The 13,574-nt window shown below is 38.1% G+C and overlaps 1 protein-coding gene across 1 annotated transcript; it reads left to right on the top strand.

Annotated features, from left to right (window-relative positions):
• Positions 1 to 3,046: 3,046 nt before the first annotated feature.
• LOC100732100 (ER membrane protein complex subunit 5-like) lies at positions 3,047 to 4,321 on the top strand. Its single transcript, XM_063229706.1, has one exon. The coding sequence runs from the start codon at positions 3,310 to 3,312 to the stop codon at positions 3,703 to 3,705; it is 396 nt and encodes a 131-aa protein (XP_063085776.1). The 5' UTR covers positions 3,047 to 3,309; the 3' UTR covers positions 3,706 to 4,321.
• Positions 4,322 to 13,574: the final 9,253 nt, after the last annotated feature.

Raw genomic sequence — 13,574 nt, 5'->3', positions numbered from 1 at the left:
GATACAGTTTAAAAGGGACTGAAGCATAACTGAAATAACCCCATGAGAATGTGACATCTTTTACTTGTCAAACCTGAAGAAATTTTGCAAGGTGAAACCCAGAAAGGTGTCAAAAGTTCAGCTTGTATTTAGATTCCTGACTTCTCTGTATCCATTTCATTCTTCAGCTGAATTATCTTCCCAATAAAGCATAGGAAAATGTAATGTTCTTTGATATAAGAAAATATACACATGAATATAAGAACCCAAGTAAGATTCCCGGTAGCATTCTCCTGCCTGGGCTTACATACATATCCTAAGGACACTGAAGTTTAACAACGCATGGGATCAAAGACAGGTAAGTTTCAGCTCACCTGAAAAGGTTTATTCTCTGCCCTTCATAGCTGTTGCATGCCATTATTAAAAAATGCCAACTAAAGAAATGATAACCAAAACATACTTCAAAATGAATGATTTCCATATTCTACCAATACATGTTTCACCAAATTTGCATTAATATACTCCATTAAATTAGTATATAACAGTGTTGACCTAAAAATATTACTTATGATACTATGGTAGCAATAAAGTAGTTTTTTGGAATAAATAAGCAAAACAATTCTATTTTTAGAAATTGCCAAAGATAGTACTTTTCCCTGATGAATATAATTGTATTTTACTATTTTTAAAATTTAACTTGTGAAAAACATTTTTGTGGAATCTTCAAAACAGTAAAAATGAAAGTTGAACTAGTAAAACTCTTCCAAAAATGAAGATAAATTAAATCTCTTCAGACAAATTAAAGATGAACAGCTATGTTATCAGTAATTTTGCTCCATGAGAAATATGGAAGATAGTGTTTCATGTTGAAACTAAAGAGGTCTGACACCCACTAAAAGCACAGGAAAATGTAATGTTCTTTGATATAAGCAAATATACACATGAATATAAGAACCAGTATTGTTGTAATTTATACTGTAACCTACTTTTTATTTTTTACAGTATTAAAAATGAATAAAATGTCATCCTATGTCACTAGTTACTTAATGTATCAAGACACCATTTGTGATATTTGTCTTGGTTACTTTTCTGTCCTTGCTGAAACAAAAACCTGATGCCCAAAATAAAGGGGCAAATGTTTTTTTAGCATACAGTTTGTGGAGATTTCTGTCTATAATCAGCTGGATCCAAAGCAGAATAATGTGGCAGGTGGGCAACAATTCAGGGCAGCAGAAGACAAAAACAGCAACAAGACAAAAAATGGGGAAGCAGGCTTCTTTCGCTGCTCACTTACACTGTATGCAGACTACCTGCCCTAAGGAGGGTATAGCCCTCACACCCCTAGTTTCAGCACTAGACAATAAACAAATCATGAACTCTAGATTTGGTTGCCTTAGAAAAGTTTGCACCCCATGACTGCAGGAAACTTTATGGGGATATCTAGACTAGATATCATAGACTAGATATCTAGACTAGATATCTAGACTAGATATCATAACATAATTGCAATACGAGTAGTGTAGAAATTATATAACGTTGCACTTTTTATTAATGTGATTGAAATTAAAGATACATGAATTTAAAAATGATCATATTAATTTTGGGGTGTCAAATTTAAGTGAAAAAAAGTGAATCAACAACAACAAACTACAGCATACATGGAAAAAAAAAAGGAGATGGAAACGAAAGGTGTTAAAGTGAACTGCTGGATAGAGGAAATGAGGGTCCAAAGGCTGGAAGCAATAAAAAAAAAAAAAAAATGAATCCTTCATTGTATGCATTTACTTTAAATTTAAATAGATTAACTTAACCAAAAATAAATATATAATAAACTACATAATAAATTTGCCATAAAAATTACAACATTAGGTTATACATATATACGCTGTTTATGTCAATCTCACTTTAATTCTAAGAATCAGGATAAATACAACAGTGAAGAGGTGAACTATAATATTTCATGCAGATAACTAAAAGACAACAGGAGGAGGTAGACTATTGGACACAAAGTGTATTTTAGTTTAACACTCTTAAAAGAATCAAAGGGAGAAATGATTAAAAAAACTATTCACCAATAACATTTAATGATCACAAATAAAAAAAATTGTAAACATATATGACCAGACAGCATAGTTCTAAAATACAAGAAACACGGACTGAACTGAAGGGAGAACCTAGAGAATGAGATCATAATGGTTGAAGACTTCAGTGTGTGGTAATTCTGACAATATATAAAGAACTAGATGTTTAAATACCACATTGTTTCTCTGGTTTGGAACAATACAAATGTAAATAAGCATTAAAATGTATAACAGGCATTGAGAAGGAAATGTTCAAATGAGAAGGGGAACAAAGGCAGAGGTAGGAGGAAAGGAAGGAAGGGCCAAGAAAAAAGTGAAAAGAAATAAAACAATGGGAAAAAAATCTTGGTAAGTAAGGAGGGCAGAGGGGTTGAAGGAAAAGCAAAGGAATGTGCGTGTGTGTGTGTGTGTGTGTGTGTGTGTGTGTGCAAAATATATCCCGGACAGGTACAAGTTCCCTGTGATTAACGTTATCAATACGTATATTGATATGTAAAATGCATCGGTTTTTTTTTTTTTTTTTTAATTATGAAAAGAACTAGACATGATCAGGAAGAAAAGGGGAAAAGTCTTACCTTCGACACTGTAGACGAAGTGGACCTAACATATACATAAAGAAAACCTCAACCCCAGCGGCAGAACGCACATATTTTGATGTTCAAGTGAAACACTATCCAACACACTGCATATACTAAGCTATTAAAATAATTTAAAGATCGAAAGCATGATAATGTAATGAAGTTACAAACAATGCAAATAAAAGTGAAAAAATAACAAATACGATGAATTATAACAATACACTTTTCAAAACAGTTGTAATTTTCACTTTTCTCCCAGTAGTGCTGTCTCCGCTTTCTCAGGGCTCTTAAATTTTTGCACCACACTGAAGTGCTCCACAGCAGGGCATCCCTAACATCATCTTTCCGCACCGCCCAGAGGACAGAGATTTGGTGATGTCATCCTACTGCGCCTCCGGGCGGACGCGGCTTCTTGACGTCATCTCCAGAGACGCCACGCAGACACCCGCAGGTGGCAGGAGGACAAGTTCCGCCAAGTGGAAAGGAGGAGCCCCTCAGAGGGTGGAAGAAGGAGCTACTTCGCGGGTGGAAGAAGGAACGAAGGACTCTGCGGCTAGAAAAAGGGACGAACGACCTCTCTGGAGAAGAAGAAACGATCGACTGGGCCGGTAGAAGAAGGAAGGAATCCACTGCTCTTCTCTTTCCCTTTGACCTGCTGCTCCTTCTGAGTCATGGCGCCGTCGCTGTGGAAGGGACTGGTAGGACTTGCCCTCTTTGCCCTAGCCCACGCTGCATTTTCCGCTGCGCAGCATCGCTCTTACATGCGATTAACCGAAAAGGAAGATGAGTCACTGCCGGTGGATGTAATTCTTCAGACACTTCTGGCCTTTGCAGTTACCTGTTACGGTATAGTTCATATCGCCGGCGAGTTTAAAGACATGAATGCCACTTCGGAACTAAAGAATAAGAGATTTGACACCTTAAGGAATCACCCATCCTTTTATGTATTTAATCATCGTGGTCGAGTACTGTTCCGGCCTTCAGATACGACAGATGCTTTAAGCCAAGATGCATCGTCCTTTGACGCGTCATTGAAATTACGAAAACTGGAGTCACTGCACAGTTAAGATTTTTACAAATGGTAATCTCCGGGAGGACACAGCTGACTGTTAGTCTGGAGTGTTAAACCCTCCACCCAGTCAGTATTTATGGTGACCTTTTCGACCTGATTTTTAATAATCTCTGGCCTTTCTTTTTATACTGTTGATGATTTGTTAATGGAGTATATATCATCTATGAAATGAATCTTTGCTCTTTTATAGAGAATTTTTTTTCATTTGAAACAAATTTGTATCTTTTGTAAAAGTCACTGTTTGAATATATGAAAAATGATGGTTTTCGTCATTTTCTCATTTCTTTTGCATTATAGTTTTTATGACTAATTTTTGTGATACTGTGATGACAGCATTTTTCAGTATGGGTTTTTAGTAACATGGTTTATAGTTCTTAGCATATTTCAAAAATGGTGACTTCTCATTCTTTCTTCTGACCCTTAGCAAGTGTTTCTGCTTTTGCAGATATTTGCCAGTTTTTAATTTACCCATGACTTCTTACTCTACCCCTTCCCCATATGCAAACATCAGCTGTCCTGTTTGATCATTTCTCTGAGATTATATACAGTGAACAATGTCACTTCAGAACTGAAGAAAAATCTGTCGTAATAAATATATTTCACAAGCTCAACTTGCTATAAAACTACTTACGTTGTCTTCAATTAGCTGTAGAAGATTTCCCTGAATATGTTGTATAGAATAGTTGAAGATAAACCCCAAAGCCATTTATGATTTCATGAGCCTATGTAGAAGAGCGGAGTAATCAGTGAGCAAAGCTGCTCAAGCCAGTTTAACTTTCCAAGTCCATTACTTTATTTCATACTGAGATAGTAAGTTAGTGAAAATAAAATAAACATCAGTAATCTAAAGGAAGACATAAAGAATTTGAGCCAAGTATGTTCTACATATTTGAAACTATTTTTTTTTAATTAATGTCATTGAATTTCATAGCTTTTTATGGATAGTAGTTTTACTGTGTCCATCTTCACTGATGGTGCTGAAGGTAAAATGTTGAACTATTTTAAAAACAGTAACTTGTAAGATAATTTTGACTAAAAACTACAAGAAATTCAACTTGAATTTTTTTGTACAAGAAATTGCTAAATTGCTAATAGTGAAGTCAAAATACTGTGTAAAAAGAAACAGCCTTTTTATCAGCCTTGTCTTTTGTTTGTTCAGGTGCTGCTTGATTTTGGAGAGCCTTTTGTTTTCTTCTGTCTTGGGGCTTTCATTTCCTAATTTTTTTGTAGGACTGTTACTGAGATACTCGTATACTTTGTAATTAAACGGCTACAATTAAGTGATTTTTAAAGTATATCTACAAAGTTGTGCAACTGTGATCACAGTCAAACTTAGAACATTTCCCTAAAAGAAACTGTACCTTTTATTTCCTTCCATTACCCATCCTCCAGTTCTAGGCAATGGCTAATTTACTTTCTTTTCTTATAGATATGCATATCCTGATCATCTAATGTAAGTGGATTTATTCTGAGGTCTGAAGCAAGGGGATCATTGAGAGTTCCAGGCCCGCCTGGGCTATACAGTGTTTTGAAGGCCAGCCTGAACTGCATAGTGGAGACAACCTCTAAAAAGATTTTTTTTGTATGTATCTTTTGTGACTGACTTACCAAATAGAGTTTTCTATGTGGAGTGAAAACCTTAAAACCTTATCTTGAAAACTTACTGCATTGAGAGGAAGTATTGATAAGTCAGTAAATTTAAGGTAGGACAGCCAGATACCTAATAGGCTTCTCAGTTAATTTTCTGGTGATTTTTTTTTTTTTTTTTTTTTCTTATAGCCAAGCTTATTGACATGTCTGTAGAGCAGATTTAATCTTACCTTTTTGTACCCAGTTGAAAATTCTACTAAAAGTGATGGCAAATGATTTACCTAGAAGTCTTAAGGTGTATGTAATTTGGCTAGCACCTTATATTCCTCTGGCCAGATGGGCACTCCAAATTTCTTCATAAATACATACCAGTGACTTTCTGTTCTCTTTCAAGTACATATCAAAATAAAAGAGACATCCACTGGGAACTAATAGAGAAATAGTGAAGTGTCCTGTTATCAACAGGGAGCTTGCAGGAGTGGACAGGATCTCAGGTGTGACCAGAGACACATCAGGGAGAAGCCAAGGTGCTTGACTGCAGAGAAATCTGCAGTTCTTTGCTCAGATTGGATACCTGGAGTTACCCCCAGCCACCACCTAGTCCGAGTTCCCAAATTCCATCTCTTAAAGACTGTCTTGTGTCTCATGCATGTGTTGAAGTTTTTTTTTGTTTTTTTTTTTGGGTGTGTATTTGAAGTAAGGGAACAAAGCTTAAATGAAGTCATACAGGTGGGAGCTAATACTTTATTACTCCTGTCCTTAGATCTGGAGGGTAAAGAGGGGCCTTATCTACCTGTGATTGTATGTTCAATAAAAAGCCTTCTAATAACACTGTAAGATATATAGGTAAGAGGAGAGTCTAAAATAGAAATGAGAGTATTCTGGACCTTGACTTTGGACTTTTTAGACTTTAGAACTATGAAAAATTGTATTTCCCTTGTTTAAGCCAATTAGCCTGGAGTATTTTGCTTTTCTGTTGCTGTGGAGCAGAGTAGTAGTATCATCTCAAGTGCCTAGTAACAGAATCAGCCTCAAAAGGCACTTTGCAGACTGGGGACCCAGTTTTAATTCTCTTAATCTTCTGCTCTGACTCCTTGCAGAGAAAGATGCATCCTCAGTGTGTTTGCATTAAGCACATTTCAGATGAAATTGTTTATATCTATACTTGTTGTTCAGAATTTTATCCATTGAATAAATAACTGACTTGGTATTAATATTTGGAGATGCTCCTAATCGCTTCCCATTTAACAGTGGGGACATTGTGTGGGTCCTGTCTTCAGCATTAATCCCAGAGTCCCTCTAGAAGAGGTCATAATCACCTACAGAGCCAGGCAGAATGTTCCAGTCTCTGACTCTCTTCAGCAACAGTGAGGCCAAGCTGCAGCTCCTGCTCACTTACTGGACAGGATGACAGAGGTAGGTCAGAAAGAGGTTTCACTTTGGGTATCAGTACTGTGCTGCCATCATGACACACACCCACTCTGTCCCTACTTCAGCATAAGTTTCACTAGGTGCTTTTCTAGTGTTAATTGCTGAGGGACATTGGCCATTTTACTGGAACAGGCTGGGGGACAGCTCTGAAATCATGACTTCTCACAGCCTCCCAAATCCTCCCTTATACAGAACCTTCAGTCGTGGGCATCATTGAGCTCAGATGTCGGGTTTCTGCTGCTTTTTACACTGAAGGCAGGACAAATCAGTCACCTTTATTTCACTTTGGATATTCACCTCTTTGAGTTTAGAGGTCCTTTTTCCTCACACATGCTGGAAACTGGATCCAGGATGGTCATTGGCAGGCAGGATTCTCTTTTGTAAGAAAATGGCTAGCAGAAGGAAGCATATTCTCAGCTGCGTCTGTGCTGCCCTGATCACTGTTGTGAGGATACCTGGGGACAAAAACCTGTGCCGAGATTCTGTGCTCCTACATTCCTGATGTATAGGGCATCCACTAACAATCTGGGGGTCCCTTCAGCTTCAGTGACTAGATCTGAGACAGATTTTACTCTCATCATTGGTAGTCAGGAACCTGAATATATTGTGCAATTTATTACTGTCATCAGGGACACGGTTGGCCTCGCACAGTGTTAAAAGCCATAATAGGAACTATTCAAGAACAGAGGAGAACATGGCTGGGCTGCCCCAGCTGCCTCTCTTGGTATTTCCACCTGCTGAGGACATTTCACTGGTACAAATACATTCTAAAAGTGACTGGGTAGTTTTGGTAGAAGGAGCCAAAGAGGCTTCTCTCTCTGCTCCATACTTATCTTTCTTCTTTTTCACAGCAGCACACACAGGATAGGCTTTCCTGGTGTACAGGAATAAGAATAATATCCTAGGATTTGGAGTTGTGGTATCATATGCAACTTACTGTACAGTAATATCACTAAAGATGTGATAAAAAATAATGGTGATTGTTAAACTTAAAAAAAATTACTACACTAGAAGTCACATTGACATGAATCACACTTATAATACTCTGGCTTCTTTTGAACATATTTATGCTGTTGTTTTTCCCACTTTCTCAAATAAGTATGGAAGTACTCTGCTATGAATGTCTATAGTTGCAGTCAAAATTGCCTTTATGTCAAGGCACCATTCAAAACATTTACCGTTTTTAGTTATTTTGACTGTGGAAGAGCCAGAAGTTACACTGTGCCAGATCTGGTGAAAACAATGGGTGAGGATCCACCATAATACTTTTGTTTGGACGAAATTACTGTCAACAATGTTTTTGTTTTGTTTTGTTTTTTGTTTTTTTCCTTTTCATTGGTACCAGGGATCGAACTCACAGCTGCCTGCTTGCAAGGCAGGTGCTTATGCCGCTGAGCTAAATCCCCAGCACAGGACGTCCAGTTTTAAACACTACAGAGCAAAGCTTCTCAGTTCATGGCGGTGGAGAAGCTGGGCAGGGTATGTGTGCCAAGCAGCAACAGGTGAAGGACCATGACACCATGGCCCACACAGAAGCATCCAGGAGCGTGCATCACTACTTTGTTAGGTTTTTTTTTTTTTTTTTTTTTTTTTTTTTTAATCTAATGCAGTTGGCAATTAGAAGTAAGGGTAACAAGTGGCAACCACCTATGAAAACCCCTTCCTTGACTTTGCAAAAGAGAAACAAACTGAAAAATAAAAAGACAAAAGGTACAAAATGTTAAGTATAAATGAGGTCACTAAACTTATGAAGTACGTTTTCCTAATGTATAAATGCTTTGCTGCTGAATGTTTGTAGAGTCCTGCCACACCCTCAGGATCATTGAGATCATTGTACAGATGCAGAATTTTAGATTCAAATCAAAACAGGTAAATAATGACAGGCATTTTAACTTTGTCTTAAAGCCAAAGATGTTTAAAAAGCTGTTTTAATACACATCTTTTTTTTTAAGGTCTTTAAGAGCATTATTTAAAAGCACTTGTTGAAAACAGGGCAGGCAGACTCCCAGACCCTTGTCTGTGGTGTGTCCAGTAGCTGATGGCCCTGTCTGAATCAGTGATAGTAGGTCAATTACAGATTTCACACTCACCATCAGCAGCCTAGCAGCTAAGGACTTTGTAGTTTATCATTCTATAAGGGAACAGTAGAGATCACGAGACTCCAGACCCCAAAACAAAGTACTATCTTTCATTTGCATTCATATCTTTTCTTTTCCATGAACTGCTCCTCACAGAGGCACCAAGTCAGCCTTTCTACTGTTTTCTATGTTTCCACTGCCATCTGGAAAAAGAAGTTGGAAGAAAGAGAAATTTACCTTCATTAAGTTCATGAAAGAGCACTATTGCTTTAGACCTTCTTTGGCTTCCTGACATAAAGTGTCAAGGCTCAGAGAGGACAGGAAAACACTGTGCTCTCACCACATATCTTTCCAAAAAGAAATAGAGGCTCAGAAGCCATCAATACCCAAGTTCATTTAGAGAGTAAATAGTGAATATGTAAGAGTAATTACATTTTGAGATCTCTCGTGCTTTTCATTTTGAATTGAATTTAAAAAGTCCTCATTTGTCAAGTCACAAATGCTATAAACATTAGTTCTAGAAATTTCTCTTGGGTGATTCTAGGATATTTCCTCTGAATGCAAGGAAGAGAAGAGGGAGTCTTAGTACACAGTGTGAAGCCCTACCTGGTCTCCCCAGTCTAGCTTATATACCCCATATTGTCTTCCCTTTACATCTCAAGTCGATGCAGGCTGGAGAAGCTCCAATAATCTGGGCACTGACACACTAATACCTTCTTGCTTGACTATCTACTCAGTCTTACAGGCCTCAGAATCCTAGGACTATGGTGGAAATAAACATTTATGTTTCAGCAACACAGTAGAGTCAGTCCAGGTGTGTGAACAGTGATATCAAGGAGAAATTCTCCTTTTGAAGGTAACAACTTCGATCCAAATTAGACTTTTGAAATCAACAGTCAACAACTTGAGAAGTTCAAGGAATGTAACCTGGAAATATGAAACCATATGCAGAGCTAGAACAGAGGCCAACCTGGTTCATATGTAAAAGAAAAAAAAAAATCTTGATGAGGCTGACTTTGATGGAAGTGATCATATAGACACTTCAGAGATGGAGAAAGTAAGTTGTTAATGGAACAAGATAACAGAGAAATGCCCAGTGTCTGCTTGTTTCCTTACCAGTCAGGAAAGGTGCAATTCTTTCTCCTCTTCTATCTAAATGCATTCTTGCACAGTAGTGACAATGAATGGGAACACCCACATATTCAGAGGATCAGAAGAACAACAAAACCTTTCCTTTCTCAGACACAATCACAAGTTTCAAATGTGAAGAAGATGAAATCATTTAGTTTCAGGGATATTTTCTTTTTTTTTTTTTTTTTTTTTTTTTTTTTTTGTCTTTTTCCTTTTTATCGGTATCAGAGATCGAACTCACGACTGCCTGCTTGCAAGGCAGGCACTTATGCCGCTGAGCTAAATCCCCAGTCCCAGTTTCAGGGATATTTTCTGAAAGACGCTGTCACAGATAGAAAGACGAGAAGATCTGTTGTATCTTGAGGGCAGCAATTGAATGAGAATTGGAAAACTAAGTCTACCCCATGTTCTTTAGGGAGAACACATTTTCTCAGGCAAGTCTGTGCCATTCTGGTTAAACCTGGGATGTCTGGAGACTGTGGCCCAGTGCTGAAATACTGAGATGAGTGAGCCGTGCAGCTGTGCCCAGCCCTCATCAGGCTCCTCTTTCATTTCTCCAGATCAAAGCCCATTGCTCTAAAAACAGCTTGATAAACCTGTCACATTTCATGCAAGAGTTAAGTACCAGTCAGGACATAGCAAGAAAATGAGGGCCCCCTCTCAGCTTCGGGGTTCCTGCTGCTCTGTCTCCCAGGTAAGGGGGGACAGCCATGGAACTTTGTTCAGTCCAGTGTAGTCAGTACTGCCTGGCCCTCAGGGATGTCTCAGAAAACATGATTAATTGTGTGGCCATTTTGTGTTTTGTCCCTAATATCAGGTGCCAGATGTGACATCCTGATGATTCAGTCTCCATCCACTCTATCTGCATCTCTGCAAGATAGTGTGACCATTAATTGCCAGGACAGTCTGAGTATTAGCAAGTATGTAGCCTGGTATCAACAGAAACCAGAAGAACCACCCAAGCTCATCTATTATGTAACTATCTTGCAGTCTGGGGTCCCATTGAGGTTCAGTGGCAGTGCATCTGGGACAGGTTTCGTTCTAACCATCAGCAGCCTGCAGCCTGAAGATGTTGCAATTTGTTACTGTCTACAGTATGATAGGTTCCCTTTCACAGTGATGCAAGCCATGACACAGACCTCTCAGAGAAGCAGAAGAGAAAGGGCAAGATGTCCAGCTTCTCCTCCTGCTATATCTGTTTGCTCTGAACATTTCTCTGTTACAAAAAGCCTACATCTGATGGATTTATGTTGTATCATGGGGTGAAAATCATATGAGAAAAGAGATGACACTATAGATATTACAAATGAGAATTGTTTTAAAAAGGCAAGGTGCTTTAGTTACATGCTGTATTTGTTTTTATGTATATTTGACAGGTATTACTTGCAGATTTCAATGTCATGTACTCTAATATTTCTAAGTATGCAGTGTACATTGAACATATCAATCCATCCACATTTCTACTCTTGAGTCTCTCCCCCACCAAGGTTCTTAGCAATCATTTTTCCATTTTTTGTTGACATTTTTAAAAACTAATTTTCATACATGAGAGTGAGAGAGTCTATGATACAGTTATTATTGTGTCTGGCTATTTTATGATTCCATTTCAATCAAAGTTTTAAGTTACATTTGTGACCTATATGGAGATGGGGTTGGTGCACTAAAGGGATTTGGTTTCCTTATAATTTGGGGAGTGGGGCGATGATGTTATTTATAACAGAAATGCCTGTGGTACATTAGATAACAAGATATTGATGTATTAAGAATGGGGATCTGAGTGTGTGGTTGATAAAAGCCACAAGGAGTAGGGTAGGAACCAAGCAGAGCTATCCTTTTTCTAGGAACTTCTGCTGCCTCACTCCCCAGCTCCATCTATAGCACTAGCTCAGAGCGTGGGAGCTCAGCACAGAATCCCAGCCTGAGATGCTGGGAGGTTCACAGCCAGAGCTGTAAGGAAGGGTTTCTGAGATGGAAAAGATGAGGCTGAGCTTACAGATGTAGTGCAGGGACATTGGGCCTCCTTCCAACACCTACCACTTAGCCCCACTGGATTGCTCAGGATGCCAAGCTGTTGCTCCAAATGCATGTTGGAGCTCTTACGTGGAAATTATAACCAATAATTCTAAATGCATTGAAATTATTCACTTTTCATAATTGCTGCTTAACTGGTCATATTTTGTCCTCAGTAAGTTGGACAATTTGTCGAGAAAAATTGTTTGAATTTCTTGTACAATGAGACCTACAATGAGACAATGGTAGGATCAGATTCATGAAATTTGGTACAAAAATTCAGTCAAGGGATTGTCACCCCAATGAAAACCCTGTAAATTGCTATGTCACAGCCCATGACAAACAAAGCACAGGGCTTTGATATCAGAAACACTGGAGAAATGTAAGGGACACTGCCCACTGATCAAAGGAATCCCTGAGACATGAGAGGTCTCGGAGTAGTTCTCAGCTCTCATACTTCTCACAGGACTCTGTTTAAAATGAGTACATTTAAAACATTTAAAATGTGTATGAGCACAATTTAAAGACTGAAAAATCTGTGTGACTTCATTTTCCCAGGAGCCATATCCATATTTTCTGTAGATATTACTGCCATTTTCATAATTAGAAATTTGACATCATGTCTTTCTCAACCTGGCTTATTCCTACTGGGGCATATAATGTTTCCTCAACATCTTACCTACCTATCAAACTAAACACCTTACCAAGTCAACATCAAATTAGGCCAAATGTCTCTAAACTCCAGTGCAAAAGTTGTTCCTGCTTTTCTTCAGCTTATTGGGCACCAGCACTGTTCTGCTGTGTGTGGTAAGGGTAATGAGTTTCTTACAGAAAAAGGCAGATGTAAGAATTATAAGGTAAAAGTAGTCAGCTGATAAATGAGATTAAAGACCAGCTAGGAGAGTGGACAGTTGCTGTGGAGATTCATTACTCTAAAAAGCAAGAAGAGAAATAGGTTTGCTCTAGGTTTCTTACTGGAATGCGTATGAGAATATTATGCATACAGACAATGTACCTTTCTTGTACACATGAGCTATTAAGGTCAAGATTGAAAAGTCCATGAGGTAATAGAGGCAAAACAGAAAATCACAGAGACATGGTCTTTTCTGATGTGACAAACTGTGACACCAATTCTTAACTCACCACCAGTTTTTTTTTTATGACTTATGCACTGCTATAGTGTCAGTTGTCTCTAAATCATTTTTATTTTCTGTACAAGTTCTTAGAGGTAGTAACCAGCAGGAATTCAACCTCCATGGAAGAGCACAGAGGCATCATGTGTCTCAGTGTGTCTTTCTGGTGAGACTGAGGCACAAGAAGATGGAAAGCATGGTCGATAACATCCTACCTTAGCATTCAAAGCATTTTGTGTCAACATCTACAGAATTTACAACACTTAACTGAATTAATAAGTTGTTTTCTCTCCATAACTTTTAAAAATATTTTAATCATAAATTATGCTCATGTTTTCTGTCATTGCTCCCACCTTCAGAGGTCGTTACAAGCAATTATAGGAAAAGGGACAAAAGTGTGTGCAGAACCCTAAAGAAAAAAAAGTTGATTTCTAATTGCACTGCTAACTTCAGACTGATTCTGTCCTCTGGCCCTCAGAATGAAACAGTTA

Source organism: Cavia porcellus, unplaced genomic scaffold, assembly GCF_034190915.1.
Source record: "Cavia porcellus strain 051 isolate PalLab524CR breed Dunkin Hartley unplaced genomic scaffold, mCavPor4.1 scaffold_18, whole genome shotgun sequence".
NCBI lineage: Eukaryota > Metazoa > Chordata > Mammalia > Rodentia > Caviidae > Cavia > Cavia porcellus.
This window is presented reverse-complemented; position numbering and strand designations above follow the sequence as displayed.

Coding starts and splice junctions, on each gene's coding strand:
- LOC100732100 (XM_063229706.1), top strand. CDS start 3,310: ATGGCGCCGTCGCTGTGGAAGGGACTGGTAGGACTTGCCCTCTTTGCC.